Genomic DNA, 18,752 nt, shown 5'->3' on the forward strand with positions numbered 1-18,752 from the left:
CTGCAAACCCGCCTGCGCCTTTATCGCTTTTCCTGATTCTGTCTTAACCCCCTCCCTCCCGCGGACACACGCTTCTCCGACATCTCTGGAGTCGACTCTGGCACCCAACTACAACATGACCCAAATCAGTCACAGAACAAGAACTGGCCAGAAGGGATATTGGGCCTGGCTTGCTGGCCCTGTGGTCAGATGAGCACCAGGCCCAGCACAAGCACTCCGAAAGCAGCACATGCTCCTGTTAGCATCAGCGAGTCTGAGGCTTAGTTTCTCCTGTTTCTGTGCAGGTAAAAGAACAAGTAAGAACGTGCAGCGTAGAAGAGGATACGACTGAAGATTTTCCTAATAACCTAATTCAGCTGAAATGAGACATCACTAGCAACTGTTAGATGCTTAATTTTGGTATCTTACTTTTTATCAGCATCACACAAGTTAACATTTCAACAAATACTATATTTTACTGTCTGAAATGTGTCTTTAGATACAATTTCAGGAGAATGATGGTTTGTGTGCAGAGAGCCAGATCTAGAACAACAGGTATTCCACAGAATTAAAAGCATCTGGAATAAGTGGGTTATGAACATTTCAGCTGAAGGTTTTATAGGACATTTTAAAGCTTTCATATACCCTAGGAAACTTACACTCTGAAATGTACTACGGCCATATTTGTATGTATCTGTGTAGGAGGGATTACCCTCTCTAAATATTTTAAACGAGTTCTAAATGTCAATGCCTCTTAAATGCCAGCAGTCATCAAGTTCAGCTGATCAACATTTAGTCCATTTATTTGTGAAATAAACAGCTAAAATAAGCATTCTTGTTTCAGATTGCTCCTTCAATAAGAAAGCTGACAACTTGCTCATCCAAAAAATCTGTTCATTTTCAGTAGTCGCTCATTTTGTTGTCAGTCACCGAGGCTGTTATCAGTGGCTTGTCCCGTGACCCAGATGGCAAGACAATCCTTAAATTGACTCAGGGTCCTGGCTCCATAATAAGCTCATACCAAACTAACCTTAAATGGGGAGAGGTCTGGTATGAAATAGTTACAGTACCTATAATAACTGAATGAAACAGCAAACGTCACACTTCGAAGAGGCCAAGGCTGGTGCCTTCCCTGCTTGTACAAGAAAAAAGTTTTACTTTCTGATCTGATAAGAAAAAAAAAAGAAAAATGAATCAGATAATCCTAATAATTATCTTCTAGAATAAAACAATATGAAATGCTATAAATATGAACAAGTTTATGTGTGTGGTTTTGTTTTGGTTTGCTTTTTTTTTTGCCTAACAGTAGAGACTAGAAACAAAAACACAAAACAAACCCCACAAATGAACAAACAAAGAATAAGAAGAAAGAAAAATTTAAAAAGAGAAACCCAGAAGGGCAGCGAAGCACCAAAGTACACTGATAGACTGCAGGGCATAGACACTGCATTTTTATTTTTATCTTTAAAAATCACTCCTGCTGCCAAGGCTACAGAGTTGATCTGCCCTATTTCCAGCCACTAGAAGCCAGAGGCAAATACAATTGCAGCGCTGCAAGATCTGGCACGCCTGGTAAAGGCACTGCTTTATTAGTGGCATTCCCATGTTTGAATCCTTAATAAAAGAAGAAAATCACCAATGGCAACTGACTTTGCATAAGGACAACGAATGTTCAAGCGACCATCTGAGCAGCCCAAAGCGAAGACATTAACACCCTCACACCAGCCTCAGGACAGACCTGAAACACCTTTCTGTCCAACATCCACACTTGACAGTTCTTCCCTTGAATGTTGTTTGTTCTGTTAAAAATCAGAAGCCTAAAATAACAGTGCCTGGTTCAGTTATTGAACCTAAAAATAGCCCTCTAACAATGGTTTAATTTATTTCCCACTGTCATGCACCAAGACTTTTATCTTAGGTCAGAGCAAAAGAATTCCAGACCCATGTCTGTATTAGATGCAGAGAGATTTTGAAATGATGTAAGGACAATAACTGTTAATTATATGTTGGGAGGTTATTTATGAAGAGCAGGAAGTTCAGAAGAGGTGGGGAGGGGGAAAGAAATTACTTTCCAATAATAAAAATGAAAACTTTTTTAAAAACAGTATACTTTGCCATTTTATCTTTGCTTCTCTCTCAAGACCTAAGGCAGAGATCTTGTTTGTGACTATCACAACAAAATTATTTTTATATCAGTAAAATTCAAATGTTATTATTCTCCATAATAATAAAATTACAAAATCTAAACAAAAGTTTTTTAAAAAATCACAAGTATCTGTCAATTCAACTGCAAGATACATAAAATGCTACCTGATGGCATCAGTTCGGTTGTTCTCCCAGGCTACAAAGGTTTACAAACAAGCATGGCATGCCTGAAAGATTCCTTTAACAGATTCACCACAGTTGAAAAGTTTAGCAGGAGGTGAGCAAATAGTGATCATCATGTCAGGAACCAGGTAGAGAAACCAGCTCCTTGAAAAGTCTGTGTTACAGTTTCAGTTAATTATCTACTGAGACCAGAAAATAACAGAGACCTTTAAAAGAGCCTATTGAACCAACACTGGAGCTCCCAAGAATGAGACATTTAACCCACCGTATGGGGCTGGATGTCAAGAAAATGTCCCTCCGGCTGCTGTTGCAGCCCAGAGGTACAAGCACAGCCGTGACAGTGGCCGTGCCACAGGTCACACAGCTTGTCCTTGCCAGACCGTACTCTGGGAGGCTGGAAGTAATCATATATCAGTTTTTGTTACGGTTACAGTTCTAACTAATTCAGAAGCCTCAGATATTGTTTCATTACAAACGATTATCTCTCTTCTACAATATAAACACTACTGTCTTTAAAATTAAGTTTAAAGCACTACTCCAATATAGTAGAAACTTTTTATTAAAAGTACTTTATCCTCCAGAGCTCAAGTAAGGTTATGTTAAAAAAAAAAAAAATGCAGTTGTTAGTCTACAAAATCTAGGAAGTCTTTTTTGGCCTACAAAAACTACAAGTCTTTTGCCTAGGTGCCTTTTTTTTTTTTGTAGAATGCTGACACATTTGGTAGATACAAACAGGTTGAGCAACCAAACAGTTCAGCTCTCTTTTCACTACCTATCATTACCTTCACAGTAGCAAGACTGTCTTTTGTCAAAGATAAATGAGGCTATTCCATTTGACAACACATTTTTCCCACTGCCTCCAACAGTTGTAACCTGATACCAAAAAAGTTAATAAAAAAACCCAATGTTAATTGCCAAGTCAGTCCCACAAATTTTATTCATTTAGAATTAAACACAGTGACTGCACCACATAATCTTGTTTCTTATGCTTTGCTCTCTCTCTTCTTCTTGACAGTACAAAAACCATATCATGCATAATTAGACTCCAGTATATTCCCTTTTAAACTGCAGAATACAGCAGCATCCAAGCATCCACAACTATCTGCATTGAGACATATATGGATCATAATTTATTAGTCAGTTTGCTTATGCAAAATAGGTATTACAAATCACACACATGTTGAGAGGACTGTGTGCAGAAGGTAGCTAGGAGATAAAAATCTATGTGAATCTAAACCAGAAAACATATGCTTTTAACCTATAAAAAAACCAAACCTCACAGCTGTCTTCAAGAACCTGCAGCATGTCAAATTCAGCTTTGCTTATGCTTAGAAGATCTTTCTTGGAAGGGTTGTAGCTGTTTTATTTTCTCTCAATTTAAAAATTTTCTAGAGATGGGCTAGAAAAGAACTAAGATAACACGTGTACATCTTTGACTCGTATTTCATGAGAATATAACTTCATCTGAGATGCTTGTGTGGAAATATTCAAATCAATGGCTTCTCTGCTACCTTTGCTCTTTCTCCCCACCATGACTGCAGTTACTTGTATTAATGGCACAGATGAGAGCCAACCTAAGAAAAGGAATTTAAAAAGCTGCAATGTTTTATACCCCATTGCTGTAATTGTCACATGCAAAACCAAGCTAGTATAAATAACCCTCTGCTACATGCAGGGGAACTAAAATAACATCTTGCATACTGGGTGTCTAGTATGAGCGATGGTATTTGTGAAAACTGCTGTAGAACATGTACTGCATCATGGGTGGCAAAAAATTCCTTCAAGGGGAGAATATTGCAGAAACTTGCATGAGGTTTTCAGGTACCGTGTGATATGTGGGCACCTGAACCCAGGGAACGGCCCACACAAGCAGGCGTAAGAGAAACCCCCCAGAAAATCTGACATGTGACAAACACAAGGACAGAGGCCATTTGGCTCCAGACACATGGGTACCTAAACTAGATAACTATTTCTTGACTAAAATAATTTAACAGTCAGTTAGCATCTAAAGCCATATAGTTGTTTGACTTGTCTGCTTATGTTTCTGTGTGTTTCTGGAACAGTAAAAAAAAAAAGCGCATTAACCAAATCTTTAGCTGCCCCAAGTACTGCTGAGCTCAGCACTCCTTCAGCTGTATTTTGACATGTTTTTCAAAGCTGGTGATTGTGAGTGTGAAGGGGCTGAGTGGTGATCAGAACCTGCCTGGATTTATTTCTCTGCAGCTGTCTCAGCTGCGCTGCCAGGAGAAAGCAAAATGCAGTGACACCCTGCGCTCGATTAACTGCTGGTTATCCATCTCTGTAAGCACAAAATCAGAAACCACCAATGTCAAAGCCTATGCAAAGAGCTTGCATCGTAAAGATTATTTTGAGCAATATTCTATTTCTTTTCTTAACAGGTAGGCTAAAGTGCTCAGAAGCAAGTGCTTAAAGACTTGCATATACTTAGGAATGTCTGAACATGTAAACAAATGCTAAAGAATTCAGCGTTCAGCAGTTAGTGTTCTCAGTGTGCGCTCAGAAATCAAACAGAATTAGGACTTTTATAGTTTTGGGGTTTAGTTTGAGCTTTAAAAGTCTGCAAGCCCATTGCATTAAAGTCTGATTACTGGTCTTATCTTAATAAAGATAATTAAAATGTGGTTTAGTGAACCTCTTACAAGATGCATTTACGGAACTATACAAAGACAAAATCTTGACACAAAATCAACTAAGTTATATCATTTCCTAATTTTGGTCAAACAACAAAATGGCACGCAGCAATAACACAGATCATTTCTAAGGCTGACGCTGAAACACAGTTAAGACATTTTTAGATGGTGAACAATCCTCCACTTACCCAATTGCTGCAGTTTGTCACAATTTATTTTGGCTCTGCAGTGGTAGAATTCACACCCTTTAATTGAGGTAAACAATTGAATAGTGAAACTTCGCTACGGTGATTCAAATACAGATTAGAGGCAGAAGTTAATTATTTAAAAATTAAACAGATTCTGCTGAACTATAAAGTATTGAAGAGAAAGAAAGAGGTTAACAGGAACAAATGAGTTAAAAATTTTGTCTACCAAAGCTGCTGTACAATGGCTTAATGTACCAGTCTCCACTCTCTTGCTGTTGTCTTATACCACTAGGACATAATTGAATTTTTATTCCCATGATGCCTGTAAGACTACTTCAGCCAATGTCAGTTTTTAAAGACAGAGATATTGCTGTTACCAGGCTAGAATTATTTCATACTGACGGTTCAGAGTAGGATGTATAGAATATAACCTGACCTTCATGCTCTTCTCTGTTGGAAAGAATCAGCACAGGTTCTTGTGCTACTTTCTTTCTTCTGCAACTACTGTCTAGGCCTCAACTGACTTACTCCACTAGCTGCAAAGCTTGGTAGATCATTAGCAAAGGACAGCAACAGTCAAAACCACAAGCAGGTCTAAACTGGCCAGCATTTTCCTCTGGGGTGCTGTGGACTTGTCCAGTATCTCCCTGCAAGAGCTGAAAGTAGAAACTAGACAGGGAGAGCACTAACTCCACACATCTCATGGACTAGGGTCTATCTACAAAATGACACCTCAATTTTCAGAATTTTGTTTTGGTTATTTGCAGAACAGTTATTTGCTTTCAATAATGAAAGCAAAAGAGTCAATGCCATTTCTCCCCACAGTTACACTGAAGTTTTAAATTTCTTGGCAGAATTTCTTCTCTTGCCAAGAGCAAGTAAGTAGAAGGAATGACTAAGTGGTCAATGATCTTTTCTGAACACCCAGCTACCTACTGCACTTCCTAAAAAGCAAAATGTCTCATCTTCAGTCAGGTACATGTCTTAGTAAACTATACAGAAGTCAATGAAATATACACCACTCAGAAGACCAGACACAAAGAACCTACTACATCTACCAAAACTTATAAATAAACACTACTGAAATATTACGGCATTACATATTGATGCTAGGCTAGAAAGCTAGTTTCAGAGGCTAGTTTCACTGTATGTCATTGAAAACATACCACAGCAAATGTGTGTAACTCCCTCATGTACAGTTGTCATTACGTGGCACCCAAAAGTGGTCACTATTTCATATCAAACTCACTTTTAATTACTGAACTGCTGACTGGTTTATAGCACCTGCATCTGTAACCGCTTTCTTTCTAGCTGTGTTCTGTGGCCTTGTCCACTATGCAGCAAGCGCATATCACATGTGCTCACATCTCCCCACTGATGACTTTAAAAATGGACTATACGGTGCCTTTCCACAGGAGGAAAACACCGAGCATTCTTTACAAGTGTCATTCAATGAGTGCTCAGCACCCAGCCCGTTTCCTAACTTGCCTTCTGAGAACTGCAACAACATAGGTGAAACTGTGGCTTTACAAAAGCAACGTGCATGGACATTCAGGTGAAAAAACCCCCACAAATAGTCTACTTGTGAAAATGAAAGATAAGTTCAACATTTGCACACTTGTTTTTACAAAATCAAAGGAGCAAAGGACTAACTTTTATCTGATGATACTCCACATTCCCAAGCAAAAAAAAAAGTTACCAATGGACAGATTTAATACTGAGCATTCAAAACAGAAAGTAAAGGCTCTACCTTTCTTCAGAGAAGCACCACATGTAATCTTTCAGTGGGCTTATTATTTGAAAAGGGGACTGCTCATTTCCCAAAGGTCCCACGTTCTGGTGGGTGATCACAGATCTGTGTCCTTGGCGACCTCCAAGCCTGACAGCTGAGCAACAGGGTATTGATTTTGACAGCAGTAAAAACCAAATGCAAACAAGACTACAGGATATGAAATACCATCAAGCTTCGTTCAGGATCTTGTCAGAAACACCAGGTCAAGTGACTCAGCAGCACAAAGGGCCTCTGTGTTTAAGAACCTGTCATTTACAGAGATACATGTGTATCCTCCCTGCAACTCAACTGCTGTTACTGTAGGTTGGACTTTGTTCCCAAAGCAAAGACCCTGCTTGCTACCAGATTGTCAACCAAATCTGATAATTGGGCTGCAGATGGAAGAAGGACTGAACAATTACCAATTTGCCTAGCAAATGAGAATGTAATTTAAGTAAAAGACTGATTTTCCTCTGTTCCAAAACACAGAGTAGCAGACAGGAGATTCAGAGATCCCTTTCTTCTGCATTTCTATTATTCAGCGTATCCAGCTGCTTTAAATCCCTAGGAGGTGGGACCAGAGTTCAGTTCCTCAGAACCAGCCTTTCTAACTTGCATTAATTCTTAAACTGCTCCCATTTCATTACAGGGCAAGGCTACTTGGCCAGTACCATCCGCGTTAGCTGTCCAACCCCCTCGTCTCTGCGCAGAGGAAGCTCAACTAACACCAGCATTAACCGTTTACAGTACAGCTCTCCCCAGTACGGCACCAGTTACGCTGTGCTGTACACAGCGGCTCCCCAGTACTCCGTTACTGTAGCCTTGTTCATCGAAATGCATGTTGGAAAACTGCACTAAGTGCTGATAAAATCTGTTCACTGTCTCCTAACTCCTCTTGAAAAAGGTGTACACAGAAATTCAGACATTTTTCTGAGCCACACTGCACAGCCGGCACTGCAGAGTAGCTTACAGAACAAAAACGAAGCACAGAACCTTTTCCTGGTAGATACAGGTCACAACTAAACAATTAAACAAAAAAAGGCTTGGTTTAACCAAGCTCTATTGCACAAACCAGAGCGAAAGCTCCAGGACGTCACCTTACGCCTGCAGTGGAGGAGGGGGATGAGGAAAAAGCATATTAAAAATAAAAGCAGAGGAAGTGCTGCAAATTCTTCCACTTCAGCATCTCTGCCGATTGGCTGGGAGAGCTGTTGCTGCGCAAACTCTGCCAGCTCCTACCACCCGTAATAAGCCCGGCTCTCTGTTAGAACAGACTAAGAGCTGCAGGGAGAGCTTTACCGAATTAGAACCCCCAGTGACCGTCCCCTCTCAAGCTAAGAGGAAAAGTTTGCCTGAAAACGTCCAACTCCCTGAAATTAAGCTGTGTATTGGCAGCAAACCTTAGTCTGTAGACTTCTCAGGCAAAGCCATGCAAACTTCTGTTATAATAGTTCCTGTTTCCAAAGCAACAGAACACAGTTCAAACTCCTGCTGGTGTATTGTCCGATAAAAATCTTTTAAAATTGTGCCATCATTGTAAGAAGGAAAGCAGAGAGACCAAGGCGAGGCAATTTCAAAAGGTACTAAACTGAAAGGAGAAAGTAAGTTAAACCCCATCCTAAAAGAAAAACAAGCCATGGGTTTATAATTAAAATACCCTTAAACACCTTTTTTTTTTTAGTTTAGTTTTTTTTTTTTAAATCCCTTTTTGTGTGAGCTGTATATAAAAATCAACACTGACAAGACTGTACCCAAGGGTCTAAAAATCTCACCTGTCCCACCATTATTTCTTTTTATTAGAAATCAAGGCTGTGCCCTAGCCCAGGGACAAGTGATGCAAAAATACCTGCTGCTTCAGATATGAAATGGAAAAGCTAACATACTACCTCTTCAACTCCTATGCTAATGTAGAGCAATGTTGAATTTGGAACAAAACCCAGAAACTTAACAGTATGAACAACTTCAATGTTCCGAGAACTGATATGCTTGAGCAAGCCCTAAGCAGGACATGGGATTCAATAATAAGCTTTGATCATAAAAACAGTACTATTAAATTGAATGATCCCAAATAACAGGTCAAGAGACTGAGAAAATCCTCCACATACAATTAAAAAGAAGTTGATAATGGTGTCTGATTAATTCAGGTCCATTAATAATATGCTTATTACAGTTTTAGGTGTCATTTTCAAAAAATGCATTAATGTGAAAGACCTCGCATGCATTTTTCAGCAGTACGAGGGACTTAGCTCTCCAACATTAAAACCTGATTCACTTGTGAATGAGAAAATTCTCCAATTGCAAAAAGTAATCGGCCAAGAAGTTACAAGTCCTTCCTCACGGGAGTCAGTTACACATGGAAACTACAAGACACACACTTTTTGGGTTTTGCAACAACACTTATTAGGGCCACAAGACAGTTGCATGTGCAAACATGACATTACCACTAGGCTGAATTCTGCAGTTCTGCCAAATGCAAAACAGCCAAGAGAATTTTATTTCCTGTGAAGCTGTATTTGTACATAAAGCGTGATTTGAATTCCACCAATGGGGAAAAAAATAAAAAAAATAAATCAATCAGAAGGCGGTGACGTGGATCACCAGCAAATGAGTGAGGGAGCTCACCCAGCCCTCCTGCTGCCCCACGGCACCGGGACAGACCCCTCAGCTGCCACAGCTGCAGCAAACTCCCCCACGACCTGAGAAACTCGGGCACTTCTGAAGACAGAATCCAGTTATAAGCACAAAACTGAAGAACAGAGGCCAACGATAACTTATTTCAACAATAATATTAAAAGTAATTTGTCCACCACCTAAAACTCAATGCTGGGACAACAGCATTATTAACATTACATTTAAACACATTAGTATTTCTTCAAATTATTTGTTTTGTATGAGAATGTTATATGGAAAGACAGATATATGAACAATTATTTTCTGTGTTGAAAAAGTAACTTTACCTTGATTTCTTTGCAATAGGGGCTGCGATAGCTTACCCTGCTGTTTGTTCCTGTAAGGAGCACTGTGAATAAAATCACAATTATTTTCATGTCAACACCAGCGTTTAATTAAACAGCACAGTCACACCCTCTCATTTAAGCTGTGGTTCAGAGCCCTGTGGCTGGGGTGGAGTAGGATGAGATGTAAGAAGGAAGGGATATCTCCTCCGGGGAACAGGAGCTCAGCTTAAGTTGACATATAAAAACTAATTCCCAGCTGCCTTTAAAAAAACAAGAAAAGAATCTTTAACTCAACAGGAGCTTGTTTCCTTCCCAAATAATGTTTATGGGCTATTGTCTACTTTTGCCTAGATGAGTGTTTCTCAGCAATACATATGTCCATCCCTTTATGCACTGTCGAGGCCGTTAGTACAGTGCTCAGCCTCATAAGAATGACTTTTTGCAGAACCATCTTAATTCAGCTGCTTGCTGAGGTCTTGGCCTTGCTGCTGATTTTGAGCTTTCTAATGTAAAGCATGTTTTAGCCTGTGACTCCTTATAGCTTATACTGTGAAATGACAGGTTTATAATTTCTTACTACAAACAAAATAAAAAGGCTACCTAATTAAACATTAACTTTAGAAAGACTCACTTCGGTGTGTTCTGAACTGCTCTGATCAGTTATCATGTACCACGGTTTAAAGCAACTCTTACTAACCCACATTAACATCTTCATTGAAAAATATACAGATTTTGATTTAATTCAAATTACTTACTGCATCTTATATGCCAGTTTCATCTCAAAGAAGCTAACAAGTACTTCTAAGAGGAAAAATATTTTCGATTTATGTATAAGCAGAAAATAAAACCAATAGGGCATGAGAAACACTGTTAGATTTTTTTTTTAATTTTAACTATGCGGCATAACTGTCAGAATTAAAAAGCTGAAGATTTAATCAGATAAACCCAAGTTCTAGACATATATTATAAACATTGAGACCTCTTTCAATCTTCTCATCAGCAAATTCATGCACATCTTAACATCATATTCCCTTTTAAGTACAAACCTTTTCAAGTCTGTAACATCTTGGTTCTTCCTTCTTTAAAGAAAAACACCCAAAAAATGCCTTTACTTTTTAAAATGACAATATTCTTCAAGACCACTTAGAGACAGGCCCCACTTTCTCCTTTTAAAGAATTATCATTTTCATGATATTTTAAAACAATGAGGAAATAGATTACCTTCCAGAGAAGATGAATACTATAGGATATCATTGCCAAAAGCAGCTGTATTTTCCAGTTAGCTATATGGCGTTTATATTTATCCTAGCAAAGTGTAAACTGAAAAGAGAGAAAAAAAAAAAGTCAGACTGCATCGTCTTCAATATTCTCAAAGTTAAATACAGTCTGTTCTGGAAGTAGAAAAATAAAGATTGTAGGGGGTGTGCGTCCAAGGTTTCTTAAATAGTACCATTTTGCAAAGCCAAAATTACACCAAAATACCCACATTTGAAATGAGATCTCAAGAGTTGAAAAGCAGAAATACTCTGATCACACATATTCTAATAAATCTGGTGTTGAAAAAAATTTGTAATTCCCAGCAGAGTTGTTTCAAACACTGTAAATGCTACTTCTAAAAACGTGGGTAAAATTAAACTTTGGTGGGAAGGATACTGATGAATATTAAGAAACTTCTCATAGCATCAACTCATTCATTTCCAGAGATGAAAGCTGTACATGAAAGGTTTATTATTATCTGCTGCTCCAGTTGCGCTGGCTCGTAACTGCTAACAGCAAATGTTAGCCACAAGCGCACAGAAGAGGAGAAGGCACGTAGTACGGCTGGGAAGTTACAAAACTTTCCATGCTAAATGACAGAGAGTCCTTTGAAGGTATCATTGGTTGGTAGAAAAAAAAAAATAACCAAAACCAAACAACCCTCCTTTGGCTTCTTTGCTCAGAAATCAATCACTGGGTACAATCTGCTCACTGGCAAGTTGTGCTTTCCATTGTTCCAGCCTGGTTAACCTCGGCCTAACTCTGCAGTCACTCTGACATTGGACCTGATTGTAGACTAGGGAAATTATATTGGGGAAAAAAAAAAAGAAAAAAAAAAAGAAAAAAAAAAAGAAAAAAAAAGAAAAAAAAAAGAAAAAAAAAGAAAAAAAAAGAAAAAAAAAGAAAAAAAAAGAAAAAAAAAGAAAAAAAAGAAAAAAAAAGAAAAAAAAAGAAAAAAAAAGAAAAAAAAAGAAAAAAAAAGAAAAAAAAAGAAAAAAAAAGAAAAAAAAAGAAAAAAAAAAGAAAAAAAAAAGAAAGAGGGAGCTGGATTTTTGTCTCTCTGCCTGAATTCTAGCTGGCAAGCAGATTTTCAAACCAACACAGGACATAGCTGCCCACAGGCTGGCTGCTCCTCTTTCTCGCTACATAATTCTCCAGAACTTTTAACACAGTACAAAATGCTCTTCGTTCCACAATTACAGTTACATGCTTATCGCTTATAATCCATATGAGTTTTTAGTTTATGCTTTCATACTTTTTGTCTAAACAAAAATCAAAACAACAAAAAAAACCCCTACCAAGCACTGTTGGTCATATTAGCCAAGGTGTCAAAAGTTTCTGGATATAATGAGCAAATGCAGATTTAATATATTGACCTTGCTACAGTAATCTCCTAGTTGAGGATACCATTTCCATGATAAGACGTTTAAAACAAGAACCTTTTACATAGCCGTTATCTACAATGAGATTTTGGGCATGTTTGCATTCAGAAAGCACTTGATTGCTAGTAAAAATCAAGCCAAAGTCTCCTGGTAGGAATGTTTAGGAATTTGTATCAGACTGTGTTATATGAGAGTCTGAAACTGCCATTCTCCAGGGCAAATGTATCAAATCCAAATATATTAATGTGTAAGCAAATTAAACAAGAATGATTCTTAATTTTTGCTCAGCAATATCTTAAGTAAAACATGAAAACATAATCATAATGCCTGTTAAGACAACTGCTGTCTTCCTTTTTAGTGCAAGCTGCAGTACCAACAGTTTTGTAAAAAACAGACTGTTCACCACCATCATGAAAAGTGGTGTTGGTGTGACTTTTTTTTTTCTTTTCGAGGCACCGTTCCACTCAAGTGTTTCAGCACTTACATGCCTTGGATGAGAACAAGTTACCAAGCTATACAGAATTACCACTTCTCAGCTGAACCATGGGAATTGACAGTGCAATGTAAAATGAATGACATTAAACCCTTTGTGGTTATGACTTACATTATCTTGCATTGGCCACAGAGTAACACCACGCATATGCTCACTACCCTCTCTTCTGACAAACATCTGCTCTTTTAAATACAGTAACGTCAGCAGAAATAGTTAGATAATAGTTTTGTATTTTCAAAGGTAAGGTGCATACCCAGGGCCCAGGCACAGGACAACATCACTACCATTGAAGTACAGCTGCTGAACAGCTGCTCTGTATGAGCCAACAGCAAGTAGGTCATTAGTCAGCAGCAAACATGGGCTAAAACCAAGTTTTCACTGGGATCTCATGTGAATGCATTTTACCTTTCTGTTTCCAAAGGCATAAAACTACACGCAGTTTCATTCAAAAACTACATTCAGCTACTGTGCTGAATACACGAACACTCAAAAATTTAAGTAGCTTGGTAGCAGGACGAAGCCCTCAAGAATGTCTGTCCTAATGATTTGAATGGTATTCTCACTCGGTCACAGCAAAAAGTTTCATTACTACACTGCAGTGCAGTAAAACAAGTGTAACAGCCAGGCCGGGGGCAGCTTTCACTGCTCCAGGTTTTAGAAGCCTCTTGGGAAGCCGGACCCTCGTTCAGCCCACACCGACCTGGTGTTGCTATTTGAGTACTGTTGTACTCAGTCCAGCTGGATGGAAGACAACTAGTGATACTCCATCTGAACATAGCACAGCCACGGCCTTGGGCTCCCGGGACCTTCAGGGAGAATGTCCTCACTCTCAAGCTGAACAAGCTATTTTTGGATTATACAAAATCGATGTTAATAGATCTGCAGTAGTGAAATGCTGGCTTAAAACAGCACCTGCTTTCTGCAAAGATGGGTAGTGATGGCTTCCACAGGTGTTCCTGAAATGCTGTGCTGCTCAAGTAATTTTTTGAAGGCGCTTCATGCATCAGGCTGTCTGGGGAAGAGGAGAGTGGCAGTGTGACTTGAGGTGTGGGGGGAAGGAAACAGCTATGACATAACAGGGAGACAAGTTTCGCTTCTGGAAGCAACTGGTCTCTCCCTTTTCCTGCTTGCTTTGCCGCCATCTCTCCCAGCCTCCCCTCTGCACTGGAGGCCTGGCGGCCCACACCACACAGCCCTTGTCTGGCACAAACAGCGGGGGGCAGCAGGGGCATCTTTTAGGCTCTGATGTATTTAGCATCAAGCAGCTGGGACACGCTAACTCAGGTTCAGAAAAGCACAACTGCCGCTCTAAGCAAGTTATTTCCTTACCTTGTGTGCATGCAGTCCTAGTGACTACGCAGTTTGCTGAAAGGCAGGGACGTTGTTTTACCGACAGAATGGTGTAAACGGCTTGAAACAGTGTGGAACCGGCTACCGTGAAACAGGGCAGCAGAACCGCAGGTGCTGAGAACTCCAGGCCCTGGAGGAAACAACGCAGAGCTAAGCAGAAGCTAAAAAAAAGCAATAAATGCAGCCCTGTTGGAAAAGCAAAATGCCGAGGAAGAAGGGAATGGGACAGTGGGTGACGCTGGGTGATATCGCCTCCCCCCGCTATCTTCCCGGCACCGGCTGCCACCGCCAGGGAGAACCCGATACAGCAGCGACACGGGCCCCACAGCCACAACACGGCAGCTCTTGCAGAGCGACCAGCGTTCAGCTCCCGGCATGCAGGATTTATATCCTGCTGTTGCTGACAGAGCAGGTGGTTCCAGCGAAAATGTCTCCTATTTTCCACACATCAAGCCAGCAGCAATACCCAAATATAATATGCCAAACATCTGACTTGAAACACCACAGGGGAATGCATAGGGTTGTAATGAAAGATATGTCAAAATACAGAGGGGAAGACTGAACAAAGATACAAAACGTTCATGTTTGCAATATCCTCAAATATGACAGATGAAACATGATGATGAAAAAGCCTACTACATTTTAAGACATGAAAATGTGCCACCTTCATAATTTTGCAAATATGTAAAAATCTTTCAAAAAGCAGTCAGGTATTCCTTTGCCCAGTCATATAAATTTAATACACTGCTTTGATACAGCAGTCTTTATTATCAAAATATTCCAAGGACCTGAGTAATCTGAGTGATTAGATTCCAGGAAAGCACTGATGGTTAGCACAACTAGTCAGACATTTTGTGCAAGCACCAATGCTGATCCATGCATAAGTGCAGATTCACTACAAAGAGGATTTTCTAGTAATGTGCTACTGCATAATATCTCCTGGCAAACTGGTACAAACATGTTGCTTGTTATGGTAAAAATCAAAGAGAATTTAGCTTATTGCTCCTTCACCTTCTCCAGGTGAAAGAGAAATGCATGAAAATCCATGCAGGTTGAAACATGCAGCTCTGCAAAGTCCAGCAAAGTCAGAAGGGCTGGTCGCAGGTGCCCAGCACTTTTATTCCTTTGCTAACTTGGGACTTTGATGAACCTGTTTAATGCTTAAAGGGGCTTGAAAAGATTAGTTTTGACTGAAACCCTATACTGCTGTAGATAGTGCATCGTTAGGTCTCTTCTGCCTACAACGCCGTGTCCAGCAGTTCACAGTTCTGAAACTCTGGAGCGCAGGAAAGCAGCACCATCAGGACATCAATGCTACAGGAATTCTTAGAATAAAATAAGAGTGTACAGAAGTAGTAAGGCAATATACTGCAAAATGTGGCATTTATTACAACTAGGAGGACCTTGTAGCCTCAGAAAGGATCATGCACCACAAAAACCAGCTCAATTTAAGATCTTCACAAAGCAGCGTGACACACTAGGCTATCTAAAAATTTAGTCTGATCTCATGGCTTTCAAACATAAAGCCTGTTACCTATAAACTTACCTTTTCATGTTTGCTAAAGAATGAGACTAAGAATTTTTTGTTGTTTTCGAAGTTCAAGAATGTGAAATGAATTCTGATGACAGGAAAAAACCCCAAATGAAAACATGACTCAGACAAACTTCAGAAGGTATAGGGAGAAAAAAACACAAACCAACACACTTCTGAAAAAATATAGTTTTTCTTCTTCACCTACTCAGTACTTTGGCTATTCACTTTTTGATCTTCCAACCTCTTAACTTGTCCCTCTCAAGACAAGACAGTTTTCAGCTTGCTTATCTCAGCAGTGTGTTTTATTTTGCCAGTCATTGACTTGCCATTTAAGCTCTGGTTTACCCATAATAAACGACAAGGGAATCTCAGTGGAAGAGATGTACATAAGCCTCTCCATTGCTGACCATTCACCTCTACCACTCCGCACAGTCATCTCCTAACACACCCGAGCTTCCCATCCTTCTGTGAGGGAAAGATTCTGCAAAGGTCTGGGAAGGAACAGGAAGGGCAGGGAAGACCAAAACCTTCCCTTGCCAGCTGCCTTCTTGAAGGCATATGCAGATTTCTTGTGGAGGGAAAAAAAAGCAAACATGAGGGAAATACAGAAGAGAGGCCACTTACCCTCAGAAATTTACTGTACCTGGGCTAGCTACATGGCAGCAAAGGAGCCATTTCGTCAGTCCCTGGGGGGTCTCTGGCACCAGTGCTGCAGTACCAGCCTTGATCCAGGGGCAGGAGGAGGCCCCAGGGGAAGGCAGCCCAGGCTGTGGGCTCCAGTGAGCACCCAGGTAGCAGAGACATTTCCTCACCAAGCACCACTGAGTCCACTGCAGACTCCACCAGGTGTGACGGGGTGAGCAGTACTTTGGTTCAGGCGGCCCCCGCAAGCAGGCCTGACTGAAATCAGCCCTGCTGTGCAAACCTTTGGAGTTGTGCTTGGACAAATCTTCTCAGGAGCTCACTGTTGCCGTTTGCCATGTCGGCAAGGAAAGAGAAGGCCCCTGACTCAATAGAGGAGGGCGAGAGCAAAGCATCCGTCCCGCAGCCGAGCACAGGGCCTATTGGGGTGGTCAGTGAGTGGCTGAGTGGTGGTGGAGTCTGGGCTTCAGCCTCATGGAGGAACTGGAAACAGGACGGGAGGAAAGAAGAGCAGGGACGCCCTGCACCTGCCTTATGCCGGGGCAGCAGGGGCTCATCCATTTGCCTTTCTCCATCAGAATGCCACTGTGGGAGAACAACAATGCATACGCACACCTCGGTGACAGGCACAGCCGCTGCGATGCCAGGGAGTGCCTTTGTCCCCAAGGCAGGGAGCACAGAGGGGAACGGGGGTAAGTTGCCCAAGCTGCACCCTGGGGCTCTGCGCGGGATCTCTGTCTCGCCAAGGGCTCAAAGCAGAAGGACTGCGAACGAGAGCTCTGTCGGACAACCCTGTGCTGTGGGCACTTTGTCCTCAGAGCCATGAACCCCCTTGCTTCCCCAGGCCCTGGCAACTGCTCCTGTGCCGCTCCTGCGCTGCCGAGGGCACCCACAGAGGCTGCTTCGGCTTGGGGACCAGCGGGGCCATCTGGGAGTGTGACAGCTGTGCTGGCCTGGGCACTGGTGAGAGGCAAAGCACACGGGTGCCCCGGGGCTGGGGCCAGGGGCCGGGCAGGGCCTGGCAACGGGTGCCCCGGCTGGGCTCGGCAGAGCCTCTCTGTGCCAGCAGACTCTCTGCAGCATATAGGACACATGGACACAAGACTTTAGTGTAAAAAATATCATTCATTCAACAACAAGCATACAACACCAGCAACATTTGTCCTTAATATTCGTTAATGTACATTACTCAATTAAAAAATAGAAAAATCATCTCTGTGAAGAAATACAAATCTATCCATTTCATAAGTCTTCCTTGTTACGTATGTATTTTCATGAACTTCTAGTAAACTTCTAGTCTGGAAATATTTGTAAAGGAAGGTCAAACAGGATCTCTATTACATTTGGCAGGATTCATGTTATATCGTCTTATAGATATGGAGCTACTGCTTGTTCTCAGTCCTGTTCAGTACTGGGGCCTGAGAACACAGCAAAATAACCCTGTATTGTCTTGGCTACATGATCAAATTCTCAAAAATCTTGCAAAGCAGCAAGTCACATGTAAACCATATGGGGGGGAAAAAAAAATATTTAAAAAAATCAAACCTTGGTACAAAGATTGAATTGACACAATAAACAGGTACCTATTTAGAAAAAAAGTTTAACAGTCTTTTCCAATATTATTTCCTATTAGACCTTTGAAAGAGTAGAATTTTTCAAAGTAACACTTCTCTGCAACTTTTTCAAAGAAGAAATATAAAACGTTTCTGACCAGTAAGGTAAGGGAGATTTATTGTTTTGCTTTCACTTTCCTTCTTGCATCCTTATGCTTCTTCCGGCATTCCTGAAAATATTTAAATTTTAACATAATATTACAAGATGTTTCTAGACAGACCTGTTTCTCTCAAACACTTTTTTTTTTTTTTTTTTTTTACATGCAGTGAAAGTAATTGATCCTGCACAATACAGAGATTCAGTAATTGACCTGACTGGACATCACAGTATGATGTTATACACACTTCTATACTAAACATTTTTAGCTCCCTTTTAATTAAGTTTCAAACGCTTCTAAAGGTCCTGAATTAATTTTTAATGCAAATTAAGCAAATAAGCAGCGATGTTCCCTCCTCATGCTGAGCTTTCAGCTGCAGTTACCAAGTAACATATGTCAAAACACTCACCTCAAGCAATAATCTACGTCTGTCTTCCCAACCATCTTTTTCTTCACTGAGGTCTACTGATCTACAAAATAACTTAGGGCCCTCTGCACAAAACAAAGAA

The 18,752-nt window shown here is 40.5% G+C and overlaps 1 protein-coding gene across 9 annotated transcripts in view; it reads right to left on the minus strand.

The window, feature by feature from the left end:
- Positions 1–18,752, minus strand: part of NOL8 (nucleolar protein 8) — a 49,536-nt gene that overhangs the window by 17,673 nt on the left and 13,111 nt on the right. For 2 of the 9 annotated variants that reach the window (XR_010606810.1, XR_010606803.1), the window contains exons 16-21: positions 18,653–18,735; positions 18,244–18,315; positions 14,336–14,486; positions 11,096–11,194; positions 9,875–9,936; positions 1,050–1,145 (exon numbers count right to left, since the gene is read on the minus strand). Coding sequence is in view for 1 of the 9 variants with exons in the window: in XM_065642647.1 (XP_065498719.1) it covers positions 18,262–18,315; positions 18,653–18,735 (137 nt within the window). In the remaining 8 variants the exon portion in view is untranslated. Of the gene's footprint in view, positions 1–1,049; positions 1,146–3,449; positions 5,204–9,874; positions 9,937–11,095; positions 11,195–14,335; positions 14,487–17,671; positions 18,316–18,652; positions 18,736–18,752 lie in introns of those variants that run through there. The other 7 variants (XR_010606804.1, XR_010606808.1, XR_010606807.1 and 4 more) reach the window with 7 other exon arrangements.

Source organism: Caloenas nicobarica, chromosome 11 (genome assembly GCF_036013445.1).
Source record: "Caloenas nicobarica isolate bCalNic1 chromosome 11, bCalNic1.hap1, whole genome shotgun sequence".
NCBI classification, from domain to species: Eukaryota; Metazoa; Chordata; class Aves; order Columbiformes; family Columbidae; genus Caloenas; species Caloenas nicobarica.